This window comes from Siniperca chuatsi, linkage group LG7 (assembly GCF_020085105.1).
Source record: "Siniperca chuatsi isolate FFG_IHB_CAS linkage group LG7, ASM2008510v1, whole genome shotgun sequence".
NCBI classification, from domain to species: Eukaryota; Metazoa; Chordata; class Actinopteri; order Centrarchiformes; family Sinipercidae; genus Siniperca; species Siniperca chuatsi.
Genome location: NC_058048.1, coordinates 22,255,198 through 22,272,615, shown reverse-complemented (window position 1 = coordinate 22,272,615; position 17,418 = coordinate 22,255,198). Strand labels below are relative to the sequence as shown.

Below are 17,418 nucleotides of genomic sequence, written 5' to 3'. Positions count from 1 at the left end.
AGCCAACTAAATCAATAGTCAGTGATTAGAAATAAGAAGCCTGCTTTTGTCTAACACTGAAGTCAAGGACCCAATCTTTACAATAAAGTAATTACATTTTACAGTTGTAAATCTGCCACCCATCGTTGTAAACTATATACAGTTCAAATAGATCAACACTAAATATGCAGGTGCATAATCAAATACTATCCCATTCAGTGAAGGAAGGGCCAGAGACCACTGAGGTTTGTGTGATGTAGATTTTCCTCCATCTCATTGTGTATTTCATGCTCGGTGTGTGTATTAATATATGTAACATAAATGAGAAGTTGGGCAAGTAGGCTACCACAAGCAGGCATACTAGCTGTCTATTGTTTGATAGCACTCTAAGCACTGCTGACACACTTGCTGCATAACAGCATAACGTGCGGTTTACCTACGTTCTGGAGTTTGCTGAGGATTTCAGATGTATTTATAGCTCCTGTTTCCATTTTGTTTAAGTGGGGGGAGACATATTTCCATTTTTCAAAGAGAGAAGTGTTTTCCTGAAAATAGTAGGCCAATCATCTTGATGTTTTGTGTCATAATTGCTTATTTCTCTGTGAGCAGAGAATTGTATGATTTGGCCCAATTATCTTCTGTGTTTATATGTTGAGCTCCTCCACTTGTAGTTTAGCCGACACAAATTAGTGAAACTCAGTAATTGTATATAAGGGGTGGCTATGTAAGGTTCAGGAAGAAAATTCTGTTTTGGTTTGTATGTTGATGAACGCTCACATAACAACTGAACTAATCCTCACTTGAGCCTCCTCACTCATCATCCAGTACAGGCCAAGATAACAGGCCTAAAGGCTCTGTAGCGGTTCAGGGATCCTGCAGCCCTTGGAGAACAATTTGCTGACTGGCAGAGTTGCTGCTAAGTCAGAGGTTGAAGAGAGAGCTTCAGCTTATCTCTGGTAGGCATGTTGACTATTTATGTCCTGGATGTCATGATTCTCCTCGTCAGAAAGGCAAGGCTACTGAGTCGTTCATCCACATTTAGTCCTCCATATATCCTAAGGTAGCTTTATTGTTATGCTGCAGTATAGTGCAGTGTTTTGCAACAGGCTAGCCAAAAAGCTTGTTATACAGTCATTGCAACCAGCAGCCAGCTATTGACGTAAGTGGCTAGTCTGGCTTAATATGATAACAGGAAGTGATGACTGACAGTGTTGTCAAAAGCTGTACAGTTGCAGTGTCTCTGTAAGCCCAAATCTGCACGGTGACAGGACTGTGTGTATCACCAGACAACTTCTGTGAATGAAAGTGCTTAGAAAGCAGTTGCAGGGTTTTTTCTTTGTACTGTGTGGACAAAGAAGCTATTTTTTGAGCAAAAAGTGATTTTTTTCCCCCCTGAATGACATCGGCCATAAATATAGAGATTCTTCATGGTTTCCTGACAGTAATGTTTTTACCTCCATCTTGGAAGAGACTAAAGTGCTAACATGGTTGATATGTGTAAGAAATATACAAACAGAAATAATAAATTGGTGTGTTATTAGTCAACCAGCTGCTGTGGAACAGTAATATTAAGCGTTTCCAATGTTGTACTGCCATTACAGTACCACTGCACAGAAAAATGACATTTTCTTTTGACAATAATTCCCAATTGCGACATTGTTGGGGAGAGACGACAACACACACATTTCATGCAAAACCTCTAGGGACGAGTTTCTCAGCAAAACGCACAGGGGGGCAAGTGGCGCTCAGGAGTTGAGCTAGAGTTGGGCAGTATACTGTGTGAATCACAAAAGTGATGGGTGGAAACTGATCAGTATCCCAGAAGGGAAACGCCTCTTCCAGCACAGAGAATTGAATCGGGCCATTTGGTCAGGTTTATTAAACAGGGCCTAATTCCCATGATTTATATGATAGTAGATTTGGGAATGCTGTGAAACATTTGATGTATTAGAATTGCTGATGACCACATTCTGTATTTGCTGTAATATCAGGAAGGATGCAATGGACCCAAACTATGGGAAAATTAAGCTTCAAGATTTGACCCTAGACCAGCAGGGAAACATTTGGTTCATTACAGCTATCATCAGAGTGAAGCAATACTAAGAGGAGGAGTTACTTGAGGCTGATCAAAGTCACTGTCCCAAAGAAGAAGAAAACATCCAGGGCACTCAGGGACACATTAAATGACAACTTAACACCCCCCTGAAAATATTGTCTTTGCTGACATCCAGTGGTTTAACTTCTCACCTCACTGCAGTGATGTACAGGTGTACTCCAGGACCCCTGACATCACTGTTGGGTGTGGTTACAGATTCAACAGAGCACACGTCTGACCCCCCCTCACCACACCCGTCAGAGGTGAAACAGGCTTGAAACTTTCAACCAAAGAGGGCAGCAAAACACTGCTTTTCAGCCTGGTGTTAAGTTACTCAACATTTTACACAGTTCATCAGAAATGCACGTGAAAGTTCCTGCATGTCGTAATTAATCTTGTTTTTTAACTATAGTATCATTACTTTATTGAGTTTATTAATACCAACCTTGGCAGAATAGGCTTTGGGTTTTGTCAGTTTCACCCGACTGTGTTACAGCCACTTTCTGCCTCAGTGATTTTCACGAAATCATTTGCTGTACTGTGTGGTTTGCAGTGGTTTTATATTTGGGTACTTGACAGTGAATATTATCAACAAATGGAAAACGCTTTAAATCCCTTTTCATCCCTGCTCTTGTATCAGAAGGTCATAAAAAACATTGCCTGGCTGCCTTGCTGAGACATTTGTGTGCTATGACACTGCTCAAAGGAAAGTCCATTTGGGTCTTTTCACCTGCTGTGATACTCTAAAGGCCATCTATCCCCACTAGGGTCATTCACGCTTTGCTTTTCACTCTGAATTTTTAGACCTGTCAACCGAAAGGAAAAAAGAAAGGAAAAAAATATAAAAATACTCTTGATTTGTCTGTCCTTGAGTTCTGTGATTAATGGCACGACCCTGTCTGTCATTCTTAAAAAGCTGATTTTGTTTTCTTTTTTCTGATGCACAGGATCATCACGAAAGCACAGCGCCACTCATTGGTGTCTGCAGAATATTGCACAAGAATCAGTTGACAGCTCCGATGAAGAGTTCTTTGATGCCAGAGGTTAGTATTACATTTTATTTCCATATTTTATCCTGTCTGCACCTTGAAGTTTTTCTCTCTCTCCAACAATAATAGCCTCAGAAATGATCTCAACTTCTGTATGAGCATTTTAAACAGACCATTTTCCATCAAGTGTGCATACTTGTGACTCTTACAGCCCTTTTCCACTACAGGAACTTGATGAAATTGAATATGTAGTCATTGTCATAGATTAATTTCGGCACTGCTCAGGAATTGTTACTAAATACAAGATCCAGATTCTTTCAGAGGTTGCCAGCAGTGCTACAGATTGTGACTGGTCAAGCAGACTACAACAAACACAACAGTAATCACTGTTTTACGACTGCGTTCTGTATCGACCAGGACAACCAAAAGAAAAACAAAAAAGAACCATGCAGAACACTTGCTGGACAAACCGAAATGTCCATGTCCTCAGTAGTATTTGGGGAGAGGAGGCCAGACAGAGCTGGAGTCAGAGGCTAGAAACAAAAACAATAAGATTTCCCAGCATCTGGCAGAAATGTGGATGCTACACACAGCCAAAAAAATTGAAAAATATAATAAAACAAAAAAGATCACAATATGTGCTGTGGAGCAAACTGAAAAACTTCTAGCGGTTTGATACTCTTTGACTGACCAGCTTTTGTTAGTTCCAGGGGCCCAGGATTCTCCTTCGCCATATAATCCTATAGCTCACGTATACTGTATCTGTAACAATATTAGCACCACTACATTGTTGTCTGTCCAACAATTGCTTCCTTCACTCGCCTACCAAAGAGCGCAAAAATTACATAATTAGCCCTACTTTTGTCTTTTTAATGGCATCTATCTAAAACATCCTGGTTTGTGTTAATCCGTTGTTTATTGTCTTGATTAATCAATTGGCCTATAAAATGTCAGAAAACAGTAAAAAAATGCCCTCTACAGTTTCTTAAAGCATCTTTAAATATCTTGTTTTGCCTGAGCAACACTTCAAAACCTAAACATATTCAGTTCACTGTAGTCTAAGACAAATAAAAGCAGCAAATCTCCACAACTGAGAAGCTGGAACTGGGGAATATTTCGCATTTTTACTTGGGAAAATGAACGATTATTTGATTATCAAAAGAGTTGCAGACTATTTTTGTCAGTCAGTTGACTAATTGAGTCAGTTCTAGTAATAGTGGAAGAAGCTCGTACCAAAACCTCAAAAGGCTCTTAAAAGTGGTTACGGGTTGTTAAGTTCCTGCAGTGGAAAAGGGCTATTAGTCTGGGGAAATGTAGGACAACTGGTTAAATCACAAGATCCAGAGGAATTTACAGGCAATTCTGTTCTGGTTTGGGGTGGTATAAGTTAATGTGCATCTGTGATTGTTATGACTGAATTGGGTGAAATCTGACTTCAGAATAGAATGTGATTGCAGAACAAACCGGGGAGAATGGGTAATGAATAGATCATGTATTAAAACTTTAATCGTTTTAAACTGATTTCACTGTCCCCTTTATTGCTGAAGATTCTTGTAAATGTATTCAAGATGTCAGACTGACCAGAAATAGACACTCTTGAGAACGTTGTTCGACTAGTCCCAGAGGGAGTTCATCAGCGAATAAGTGGAATACTTCCCCAATCCCACCAATTATCCACTCCAAGTGCTTATCCTCCAAGAGACTGATGGTAGAGATACTAATCAATTATTATTATAACATGTTCTTATTTTACATTAAGTCAGTCAAAAGCCAGGGGTGTGTTGAGACTTTCTGGTGTCCAACATTCCTTCATATGATATAAAAACATGCTGAAAATGAGGCTCAGTGCGTAACAGATTAGAGGCCGTCTTTCCGCTTTTGTCCGTGGAGGAAATCTTATGTGCTGTGGTATAAAGTCACATGTTTTGTTCATGGAAATGTGATTCAAGTTTTTCATTCTCTTCTGTCGTTCACTCTCACTTTTGTGTATCTCAATTTCCTGTCACTCTTCCTGCCTCAATCTTTCATTTGCTTCCCTCCCTTAATTTTGATTTCCCTTCACTCCCGTTCCCTTGCATATCCTGTTTGCTAAAAATGGCACGTTCACTGCACACACTCCTAGAAACATGAAATATATATCCTTATCACAGCTGTCACAGAACAGAGCTGTGCATTGCTCAAAATGCATTTTGTGAGGTCTCAAGGAATCACCAGGGGATAAGATATCATGTGTTGTATGTCAACAGATGTACCTCGTCATCCTCACACTATCTGCAGCACGAGATTTCACACTCCGCTATGAAATATCTTTGCTGAGTGTGAAGGGATGGAAAAACAGATGTCCTTTATCTCCTTTAATTAAATAGCATGGGGAGAGACTGCTAAAGCAAAAAAAGCAAAGAAATGATCAGATGTTTCTTGTGTGTGTGGTTATATTTAATGTTATTTAGTTCAAAAATTAAAAGAATAGTTCCACATTTTGGGAAATACGCGTATTCACTTTCTTGCCGAGAGTTAGATGAGACATTTGTTACCACTTATGTTTGTATGGTAAATACGAAGCTACAGCAAGCCGACAGTTAGCTTAGCTTAGAATAAAGACTTGAAGCAGTCTTAAAACCACAAATAGTTGTTTTTACACTTTGTTTTTTGTATGAAGTGTTACTTAATGAGCTTTAGAGGTGCTAGTAGGTGGATTTTGTTACCTTTGGACAGAACCAGGCTAACTATTTCCCCCTGTTTCTAGTCTTTATGCTAAGCTAAGCTAAAAGGCTGCTGGATGTAGCTTAATGTTTAATGGAAAGACATGAGAGTGGTATTAATCTTTACATCTAACTCTTGGCAAGAAAGTGAAAAAGCGTATTTCCCATATGTTGCTCTATTCCTTTAAGGCAGGTGTGGTAAAATTCGATTTGCTATGTAATGGTGTGAATATATAATTGTGCAAACAAGTTTTATAATTATCATAATAACTTTTCATCACAACTCTTTTTATTAGATATTTTGTGTAACAAAAAGAGAAGATATAACGTGTTCACAAGCTTTAGAGATGCTGGTAGGTGTATGTTGTTACCTTTGGACCTGTTTCCAGTCTCTATGGTAAGCTAAGCTAACTGGTTGCTGGCTGTAGCTTCTGTAAACAAACAGACATAAACATCCATAAACCCCACAACCAGTTTTCGAGGGGGGTTATATAATTTTTTTCTCATAAGCAACACGACTGCCATTGAAGCCTTGGGACATACAGTATAAAAGGTTTGGGAACAAAGCCCCCGATTATACAGTGAACTAATCAAATGTGCATTGCACTTGTTTTGGTTTGCTGCAGCCACAATCAGTGTGATGTTAATGTATTTTAGTTATGAACTGGAACTGAAGCTTCGAGTAGAATCAGTAATTTCGGAAATTTTCAAATCCATGTGCCATGAGGTTACAGATTATGCCGCCCTTGTACACAGCTGGGGATCCAAATTCTCATGGTGAAGGTACCACTCAGTTTTTGTTCCCATCTCTCATTTCTGGCAGTTTTTTTCCATCTCTAATTGGCTTATTATTTGCTAGCTTGTTATACGGAGACCAAACACATCACATCTCATTTTGCCATCTCTCATTGATGCACAATATTGGAAGGACTTTGTGGCAGGCTAGTGTTTCTGAGGTCTTAGGTCTTACCTTGTATTATCCAGCATGAAAGCATGGCTGTTCCAATCAACGTAGAAGCATCATTATAGAAGGAGCGACATTGAAAGAATACAACAAAGCTAGTTTAATTTTGTTAAAAAAAAAAACAAGAATAGAGAGGAAGAGGTGTTTGAAGTGTGTTTTTTCCTTGCGGTTGCTATGTGACTTTATTGTCTGAGCTCAGGGGGAAAGTGGAGCTGAGTCCTGCAGAAAAAAGCAACAGAGCAAGTTATTCCCAACATAAACATATGCTAAGTATGAAGGATGCCTCCCTTAAAAGGGAAACCAGAACAAGGTCATAAAAGGGTTGTTGAAATTATGGCCCACTACAGTCGCTTGCTAACTGCAATACTGTGACTCTCAGTCTTAGCTGTATATAACTGCTCTGGTAGTTTTTATTTCTGCCAGGCACAATAGATATATGTTTTCCCAAAAGTAATTCCAGCTTTTTATAAAAAAAGCAGAGAGAGGGAAAGTCAATGTATTAGATTAAATAGTGATTGAGGGGTTGTTTGTCATATTATAGGCCCACCGCTCAAACCATCACAATAAGCTTGGAGGAGTTTTATTTATGTGGTTATGATGAATGCCTTCATCCACACTGTGTAACCCAGCGGACCCAGAAAAACCATGAAAATGTATGAAGACTGTTAGGAATTTGCTCAGTTTTCTGCTAAAAAGATGAACCCTGACGGTTATTGTTTTATACTGTTTTTCTTGCTCATGCACTGTTTTTGTATAGATTATTTTGTAAATGTAATATCTTGTCAGGAGCCTCTTGAAAGCGATATGATTTATCTCAAGTGGCTATATTATGATGCTCATTATGACACTTCAATGTACTGGGCCAGTGGCAGTGTACAGCTGCTTCAAGCTGATCTAAGGCTGCTCTGTTGAAGAACAAAGCTTTGTGTCCACAAGATGAAAATGCATCCACAAGTGACATTTTCTGCTGTTTTCCCTCTGTAATCCAGCTGATTGGATTTGAAATGAACCAATGACCTTAAGGTTTAAGAGATGACTTTAATCACTTAGGGTGTTTTAGGGTGTTCGCAATCATATTGGGTCAACAAAATAGAACAAGTAGCCAGTTTTTATACGCAGCAGGACAATGATCCAAAACATTAAGCCAAAGCAACCAAGAAGTTATTTTATCACCACAGAAATGTTATTTCCTGACTGGCCAAGTCTGTCACCTCAAACCAACTGATCGTGTGTTTCACTTCTTGAAGACCAGACTGAAATCAGGCCCTAAAACAAGCAGGAAGTGAAAATGGGTATAGTACAGGTTTGGCAGAGGCTCATTAGGAAAGATGCCAAGTATCTGCTGATGTCTGTGGGTCAGGGACTTTAGTACCTGAGTTTAGGTACTGAGTTCTCAAATGTTGAATGTTATCTAAACATAAGCAGCCATACAAGAACTTTCCCTAAATAAAATGCAGTTTAACAAAAACTCAAAGCGATGATTTAAAAAAGAAACTGCTAAAAAAAAAACCACACACACAATAAAGGTAAAGGGGTTTCTTTTGGCAGTTTTTCCTTATCCAAATTAAGGGTCTGAGGATATAGGGTGTGCAAATTTGTGTTGTGATTTTCAGTTATGCAAATAAAATTCACTTGAGTCAAAAAAAAAGAACGTGAAGAAGAATACAAATCCGAGCAAGCATTAAGTATTTACAGAGTCAATCTTACTCTAAAACAGGGAAGCTGATATGAAATCCATCAACATCCATGTGTGTTGTTTCTTATGAGAAGTGAGACCGAGGTTCAGTTTCCGTCACTTGATGTTGATGTGTGTCAGCCAGTGTTTGTGTGACATTGTGTTGAGGCAACACAGCTGTTGGCTGGATGGTTTGATGCTGTCATCTGTTGATCAACTCCTTTGACATCTGCACAGCTGTCCCTAGCAACCCCACACACACACACACTCACGATCACGATCACGTTGGAGCTTGCCTGCAGTGACAATGAAAACAGAAGTGTATCACAGACTGTCAGAGCAGAGAGTCTCAGACTGACATGCAGACACGCAGAAAGATCAAAGTGAAGATACTGAGTGGCTTCATGACCTGTCCACCTTCAGAGTCACCTCCACTGTCGAGTATAAAAACGCTAATTTTCCACCAGTGGCAGATAAATCTCCAGTTTATCTACAATATGACACAGAAGCTCTCAAATGGGATTGTTCAAATGAAAGAAAGGAGATAAGAAGACATTTGAGGCTCACATTAAAAGAAGAAAAGCAAAATTCAAAGCACTCTTCTTAGGAAAAGGTTAAAATTTCTATTCTAGTCATTCAGAGAATGCACTTTTCCACTATTGAATTGTTTGAAGCTTTGTGCTCAGTGATGAAGCCACATGCAGAAACACAGTTTTACTTAAAAAAATCCAACAGAATAAAGGCTTTTTAACCACTTACTGTGAAGAGTGCCATGCATTTATTTTCTTTGATGTTTCTACTCCACAAAAAGACCTTTTACTGAATAATTTGTGAATGCTTTAATATTGCAGGCTTTACTTTACTTAGCCAATGGCGCCATCTCATCTTCATCAGTTTGCTGAAAAAGCTCAGTGGGATTGAAGACTGCATTTTAAATATTTGTTTAACGAGATGAAACACTGTGCTTCATCCAGAAAAATCTGGTTTTGCTTTGGGTTGAGGATAACAGTCATTTTTGTTATTTGTGAAGACAATATTTAGCTTTATAACATGGCATTTTTTGATAAGTTAACCATGATAATATAATAAATTCTGGTGATACATTTTTTCGATGTGTCAAATTAAGCGTACAGAGCGAAAAGAGATTTTTCTTGTATTTCTGAAGTAAAGAATGTTCTGTGCTCTGTCAACTTATAAACATATATCTTTATATGTGCAATGCATCTTTCAGTAAAGTGTTTCAGCTCTTTCATGGCTGTTCCTGCCACCAGTGAGCAGTATGGGGTATTTATGCTGGACTGCTTTCAATTCCTCTTTTTTACTCCATCTAAAGTATCAGATGAATTCCAGTGGCTCTCCACTTGCTTGTAGTAATAAAAATGAAAAATCATACCTCTCTTGTACCCAGCATACTGCTGGTATCTCCCATCACTCCGCCTCCACCTTACAGCACCCCAGCGTCACTCAACCTCCATTTACCTCTCACACATGTGAGTTTGTGCACAAGGGTGAAATGTCTAATTTTTTATCAGGATTATCGAGTGTGCCTTCAGGCTGCTCAAGCGAATGCCAACTCAATTGTCACGTTGTTTATTGATGTGAGCAGTTGACAAATTTGCTGTGTGTTAATCCAGGTTTGTTATTTGATGACATAAATTTAAATAATGAAGGGAATTGATAGATTGAGCCTGAAAGGAAATTCATGGTCTTGGCTGCTCCCACAGTTTAATGCCATAATAAATTGCCACTGGACGTAAACCATGTTTGTATGCAAAAAGGACATCTATTTATTATAAGACTGCTAGCTTATTATGTTGCTCTGTTCCACTCTGCACTATTTGTGGATAGAAACTGGGGTGACTGTGTTTTGCCATATGGAAAACTAAGTCTCTTCTGCACAAATTGTCCAGTACTTGCAAATCTGTAATGACATTTTATCAAAAAAGTAGTTTATAAAGGTTATTAGGATACCTATAAAACTTGCTGGTACAATTATATATGCACAAAATGACATAGTAAATTGAATTTTACCACACCCGCCTTAAAGGAATAACTTAACTAAAAAAAAAAGCTTACTCGCTGTCTTGCCAGGAGTTAGATGAGAAGATTGATACGACTCTCATGTCTTTCTATTAAATATGAAGCTACAGCCAGCAGTCGGTTAGCTTAGCTTAGCATAAAGACCGGAAACAGCAAGCCTGGCTCTGTCCAAAGGTAACAAAATCCGCCTACCAGCACATTTACAGATTAAAAAAACAAAATATAATTTGTTAATTTGTGAGTTTTGGAGGTGCTGAAAGGTGGATTTTGTTACCTCTGGGCAGAGCCAGGCTAGCTATTTCCCCCCTGTTTCCAGTCTTTATGCTAAACTGTCTCGTGGCTCTAGCTTCATATTGAAGAAACAGACATGAGAGTGGTATCGATTATCTCATCTAACTCTCGGCAAGAAAGCGAATAATCTTATTTCCCAAAATGTCGAACTATTCCTTTAAGATGCCTAATACATGTTTATGTCAATGACCAGATGGGTCTATATATGGTATGATGAAAATTTAAAAAAAAATAAAAAAGTCCAAAGGGAAGTGCATTATAATTTTACTTTCTCATCCACTTCCATTTTAATTTCCTTTTTTGTTAATTTTCAGTGTGAACAATATCTTGTACAAGTGGCTGATTACAGCATTTTATCTCTCCAACACAAAAGAAACAAAGTCACAAGGGATATGGAAGCAGCAGATAAGATTTTATAGTGTAGATTCCTTTAGAGCCTATCCTTCCACTCATCCTTATGTGCCTGCAAACATGAATGGCTTACTTACTTGAAAAATGTCATTGCTCTTTAGGTCTTAAACTAATGCTGGTCCTCGCAAGAGCACACAGACACACTTACACACATCCCATTCCTCATTGATTTTGTTTGTCTGAGCTGTTGGTGAAAGAATGATTGTATGTTCATCAGCATCTGTAAAGTAATCCACTCCATCCTCCTGCCTTCACTCACCTTAATCTTACATCTATGTGACATGTACAGGTCTGAGTAAGATTAAATGAAAGATAAATTCTATATCGTTTTCTTATATTTTTTGTCACATTTCTCATGGATACATTCATCAGCCAGTGTATTTACTCAGCCTTCCTGTATCTTCACTTCTTTCTGGAAAGAGGATGTTTTTTCATGCTTGTTTGTTTTTAACAAGTTATCTCAAAAAGTTATGAGTGGATCTAAATTTATTGTTGTGGACCAGTAGACCTCGGCCCCAAGAACAGTTGATAAAATTTTGGCGGCAATCCAGATCTTGGATTTCTTAGTGTATAAATGTTGTTTTTTAACCAGCAAGAATTATGCTGCTTTCAAAATCTGGTGGTAAAGTCCAAAATCCAGGTTCCTCCAAGGCGAAACGGTAATCGATTTATGTCACATTAAATTGGGAAATCAAACCAGGAAGACAAATGACTAACAAATATAAGCTATTTGGGAATTTGCCCAATTTTGTGCTTGGATAGCACAGAAAAAGATATCTTGCTAGCAATAAACATCTGCTGCAGTGAATTTGAAGCATGTACCACTGAAATCCAGACATTTTTCATTCCAAACCAGTCCCTGCAGGTGATGATTTCATTGATTACTTCTTTTTCTCAGGTGTGTTGATCAGTGAAATCAGCTGCTGCAGTGTTTGATTTGAATGAAACTGTTGCTGCACAAAACCTGTTTCATGTAATCTGCTACACAGAATTGTATTGACGCTGACACAAACACAGACACAGAATAAACAGTAAGCTTATTTGTGGGTACATAAGAGAAGAGATGAAACTTTAATGATCCTTCAAGGGATAATAAGTAAATACAGATTGGAATGTAGGATAAGAAAAAGACATTACAAGTATAAAAAGCAATATAAAAATAGTGATGAACGTTAAAGTTTTATTAGCAATACAAAGTAAACAGAATACATATGTGAAATTACATAGGCCATAAAGTGCTGTGACCCATTGGATAAATGTGTTGCCAAGTGTCCCATATGACAAAGCTCAAGGACAAGATACAATGTAGAGGAAAATGAGTGAAAAAGCATGCATAGAGAAGACAAGACACTATAGTTCATATTGAGCTGACATACAGTTGAAATATCAAACAACATGAACAAGATACATAAAAGTAAGGAGAAAAAAACGTATAAACTACATGAAAGCAATAAGACTATTAAATTGTGTGGTTTTCAAATTTAAACATGATATGTGATCTACTGTACAAATCTTATGTTTTAGTGTATACAGTATACCAGTAGTGCTTTGAGCTAAATGCTAACGATAGCATGGCAACACACTCACAATGACAAATTTGCTAACATGGTGGTGTTTATCAGGTATAATATTTTCCATGGTTGCCATCTTAGTTTAGTGTGTTAGCATGCTAACATTTGCTAATTACTGCTAAACACAAAGCACAGCTGAGGCTGCCATTAGTTTTGCAGGTGTTTGACCAAATGTCATGGCAATCGATCCAATAGTTGTTGAAATATTTCAGTCTGAAGGGGTGGACAGACCGACCAACATCCTTAGAGCCATGCTGCTAACATGGCTAAATATGCATGTATAAGTACCTGTGTGCATTTTTGCCATAGCATGTAAACATTAAGCATACTGTTTCAGAATTAAATCATGACTACACATCTTTGATATATTTTCTTCTCTCTTTTATATATCCGATTACAGATATATTGTCTGCTTGTGAGCTATACTTGTGGTGTTTCAATGCTATCCATCTTCGGTAGCCTACTTACCTGACAGACTCATCCTGTTTATGCCATTTTATGTGATAAATCACCTAAGCAATCTCATTTTCATAGTGCGTCATTGGAAGTTGAAAAGGCCTAAAATAAAGCCAGAAGTATTATTTTGGTAATTCCACTGCTGCAACTAATGCACGGTGATGAGATCAAGAAATTGAGAATTGCTGTAAAAAAATTGGAGTGGTAGAGGTCAACCGAGGCCGTTTCCTCATCGTTTAACAATCACGGCATCTATTCCTCCCTCTTCCACTCTGACACTTACTCACTGTGAGCTGACAGGTTGAAGGATGTTTCTAAATTTCTTTTCTCTCCCTCTGGGCTGTTGGCTGCAGGCAAATCTTACACATCTATTTCCCTTTTCGTCTGTTTTTTTAAAAGGATTTTGCTGTTCTCTCGTATGTTCCAAAAGCAGGAGATGTGGTAGCTTCAATTGGTTGGCTTTATTCTCTTGATTATTTGTGCATTTAATTAATTTGTGCTGCGCCTGATTTCTGTGGATTGCTAGTTTTTAGTGTAGGTAGTTTTTTATTCAGCTCAGACACATTTTGCTTCACAGAGGAGCGTCTGTTTTGGCTGTGTCTCTTCTCAGCTCTCCCTGCAGGAGATGATTCAGTAACCTGCGTTTTCAGGGTTTGGTGTAAAGCCTGCTTTGCATTCTCCTCCTGTCCAAACACATCCTTCCTTACATCCTGCAATGCTTTGTTCAGATCCAATATGCATCTGTGAGTCTTTTCCTCGCTCCTCTCCATTTTCTTTGTGCTTGTCTGTGTATATTTGAATCTGCAAGTGTGTGTGTTATGTCCCTGCATGCATGTCCCTCTGACTCCCGCCCAAAAAGAGGAGGGAGTCAGAGCTGATAGCAAATAACAAACTGTGACCAGTAGAGTGGCCACTGTGTGATCCAAATGGACAGGCCGTGTAGACATGCGTCAGAGTCTTTCAGAGCTGCCAGGCAGGAATTCAATTCAATTTATTTTTTTTATTTTTTTTACATAGCGCCAATTCATAACAGAAGTTATCTCATTGCACTTTTCCTATAGAGCAGGTCTAGACTTTATAATATTATTTACAGAGACCCAACAAATCCCACCATGAGCAAGCACTTGGCAACAGTGGCAAGGAAAAACTTCCTTTAAGAGGCAGAAACTTTGAGCAGAACCAGACTCAGGGTGGGCGGCCATCCACCACCGATTTTAGCTGATTAGTTTCAACTGGCTTGATCGATAAATATAATTGGGTGTCATCTGCATAACAATGAAAGTCCATTGTCTGATGCAATTAAAAGGTCATTTGTAATTTTCACCAGTGATGAAAATTCTCTGTGCTATGATGCACTTTATATCCTGACTGAAAATCCTCAAATAATTGTTGTTATTTAGAAAGTCATACAACTTATTGGTGACTGCTTTCTCAAGGATCATAGAGAGAAATGGAAGGTTAGGTATAGGTCTATAGTTTATAGCTTTTTAAGAAGAGGTTTAATTACACCTCTTTTTTACCTTTTAAAATTTTAGCATTAAAGAAGCTCTTGAAGTTGTTACTACTGAGGACTATAGGAATACATGGCTCAATAGAGCTATTATCTCTGTCAGCCTGGCTACAGTGCTGAAAAGAAACCTGGGGTTGTTCTTCTTTTCCTTTATTAATGATGAATAGTAGGCTGCTCTGGAATTACGGAGGGTTTTCCTATATGTTTTAAGACTATCTTGCCAGGCTAAATGAGATTCTTCCAGAATGGTGGAACACCATTTGCTTCAAGTTTTCGCGATGTTTGCTTTAAATTGCGAGTTTGGGGGTTATACCATGTAGCTAACCTTCATTGTTTTATTATCTTCTTTTTTAGAGGGGCAACAGAGTCATTCGCTGTGAGCCTGCAGCACTAGCAACAAGATGATCAATTTGGGAGGGACTGAAATTAGCATAGGAGTCCTCTGTTATATTGAGACATAGCATTAAATTAAATGCAGATGGAATCACTTCCTTTAATTTAGCTATAGCACTATCAGATAGACATCTAGTGTAGGAGTTTTTGCCTAATGGCGTATAGTCAAGTAATAGGAGTTTATCCGATAATGAAGGATTCTGTGGAAAGACTTTATCTGTTTTATGGATTAAACTTGGTAAAAACTCTCATAATTCAGATATAAATTCAGAATAAGGACCAGGAGCACAGTACACTATAACAAATAGAATTGGCTGTAGCATTTTCCAGGTTGGGTGTAAAAGACTTAGAACAAAGCTTTCAAATGAGTAATAATTTGTGAGTGTGTGAATGTGTGAGAAGTCAGTCAGGTATTGCGTTTTCTTCCTGCATGACTCATCATGTCTCAGACTGTCTTGGATGACAGACTGTGACGAGTAGACAACCATTTTGGTCATGCTGAACCATACAGCCCACCTGGCCTGTCTTTATGGTTGACTCCAGATATTCTCTACTACAACAGAGCTTGTCATTTACCGTGACAATGCTCTGGTTCCATGTTTTAAAGGGCCTGCATGCCAACACTTATGTTTTCAGTTTGTCTGGCGGTTAGACCTCTGCTCAGGCTTAATGTAGGTTAAGCTCTGCTGGGAATTTCGTGAGATCACAAAACTCTATGTAATAATAGGAATGACTTTACTCCGTTTGGCTGTGTAGGTGCATCAGAAGGGAAGTAAAACATGCTTAGAGAAAAACTGTGGTTTATTACCTCTTGGGTTTTGTTTTTGTAGCTTTTGTAGCATTGTACACACCAAGGTCATTGCCTAGATCTTGTAATGTGGTAATAATACTAAAAATAGGTCCAACAGGACAATGACCACAAGTGGTCAGGCAATCATACAGATTGTAAATAAACCAGTCTAGCCAGTCTATCTACCACTTTTTTGGAGATAAAAGTGAAAGTGAGTATACCCAAAATGTCTGTAATTACACAGTAAAACTGTAAATTGGATGGCAAGTACTTTTGATCAAAATGCAGGCATGCACATATGACATTGAATCTTTATCAGCTAATAATCAAACAGCAGCCTGTAGTGTGGCTGAAGGTGTAATAAGGCTTCTCGTGGAGGATTGGGTACTAGTAGAAACAGATAAATATCTAGTAGGTCAGCTGAATAAACATGTCACACCACTGTCTTTAGGGTGTATTTAATCTGTGCAAACATCATTCAGGCTAAATTTTAATTTTATCTTTGGACAGCTTGCAAGTGTTGGCAAAGGCAGCACAATAGCTATTCCATTTGTGTTCAGCCATGACAAGCCACGTGAAAGACATGTGTTTACCAGACTCTGTTTGCCATGTTGTTGGCCATCAAGTGGCATTTAGTTGTTTTGTTTACTTGCTGCACATTAAAATGTCTATCCAGGTTGGCATAAGCAGAATGTACCGTTTGGTAAGATAAATTTAAATGGAGTGGAAACCACGCCCAACTGACACAAATCAAAGCTTTGTTGGTCGGGTGTTAAAGTGCACCCTCTGATAAAGGTGTAAATGAAGTGTCTGCCCTAATAGGCGCCACAAAACTAACATGAGAGTGAGGGAGACGTCAAGCACCTGAGAAGAAGTCTAATCTGGCAAAATAAATCAAAAGACCTGTGTTGGTGAACCGTAGGTCTGTAGGGCGTTTAATGTTTAGCTTTGATAAGTTTGAGCTTCAACAACAATGAGTTACCATATTATTGATATGCAGAGAGAGGAATGGGATTTTGTCTTCACTGTACTGTCTTACTCCTCTTTGTGTATGTATGTACTTGTGTGTGTGTCCCAGCAGATGTCATGGAAGGGAAGAGCGCCATTCTTCTGGGCATGAGTCAGTGGAACTCAAATGATCTGGTGGAGCAGATTGAAACTCTGGGACACATGGAGGACCAGTCTCATGGTACACTGCACACACACTCTCACACAAATGTATAAATACACTCATGACTTCACTGAATGATGATAATGGTGGCTAGACTGTTGATGGACTGTAGCTTCTATTTAAAGCTGCATTAAGTCATTTTTGACCACTATGTTGCAGAAAGTAAAAAAACAAACCTTACGTCTTACGTCAGACTACATTGAGACTCACAATAGCCCTCCAGATAAACACTGCAAGGGGCTGTGTTAATTTGCTACTACAGGGTACCAGTGAGAAGATGGATACTAGTTCAGTTTGAAGATCTATCAAACACATTTATTCTTTCTTGAGGTACGATTTTACGTTAGCAATACTTCTTGGTTTCTTGTGAAGTAAACTGTG

At 38.5% G+C, this 17,418-nt stretch overlaps 1 protein-coding gene across 7 annotated transcripts in view; it reads left to right on the top strand.

The window, feature by feature from the left end:
• pitpnm3 (PITPNM family member 3) overlaps positions 1-17,418 on the top strand; it is a 91,833-nt gene that overhangs the window by 21,369 nt on the left and 53,046 nt on the right. For 4 of the 7 annotated variants that reach the window (XM_044201815.1, XM_044201819.1, XM_044201820.1 and 1 more), the window contains 2 exons: positions 3,022-3,117; positions 16,945-17,055. In XM_044201815.1, the coding sequence (XP_044057750.1) occupies positions 3,022-3,117; positions 16,945-17,055 (207 nt within the window). Of the gene's footprint in view, positions 1-3,021; positions 3,118-16,944; positions 17,056-17,418 lie in introns of those variants that run through there. The other 3 variants (XM_044201818.1, XM_044201821.1, XM_044201822.1) reach the window with 2 other exon arrangements.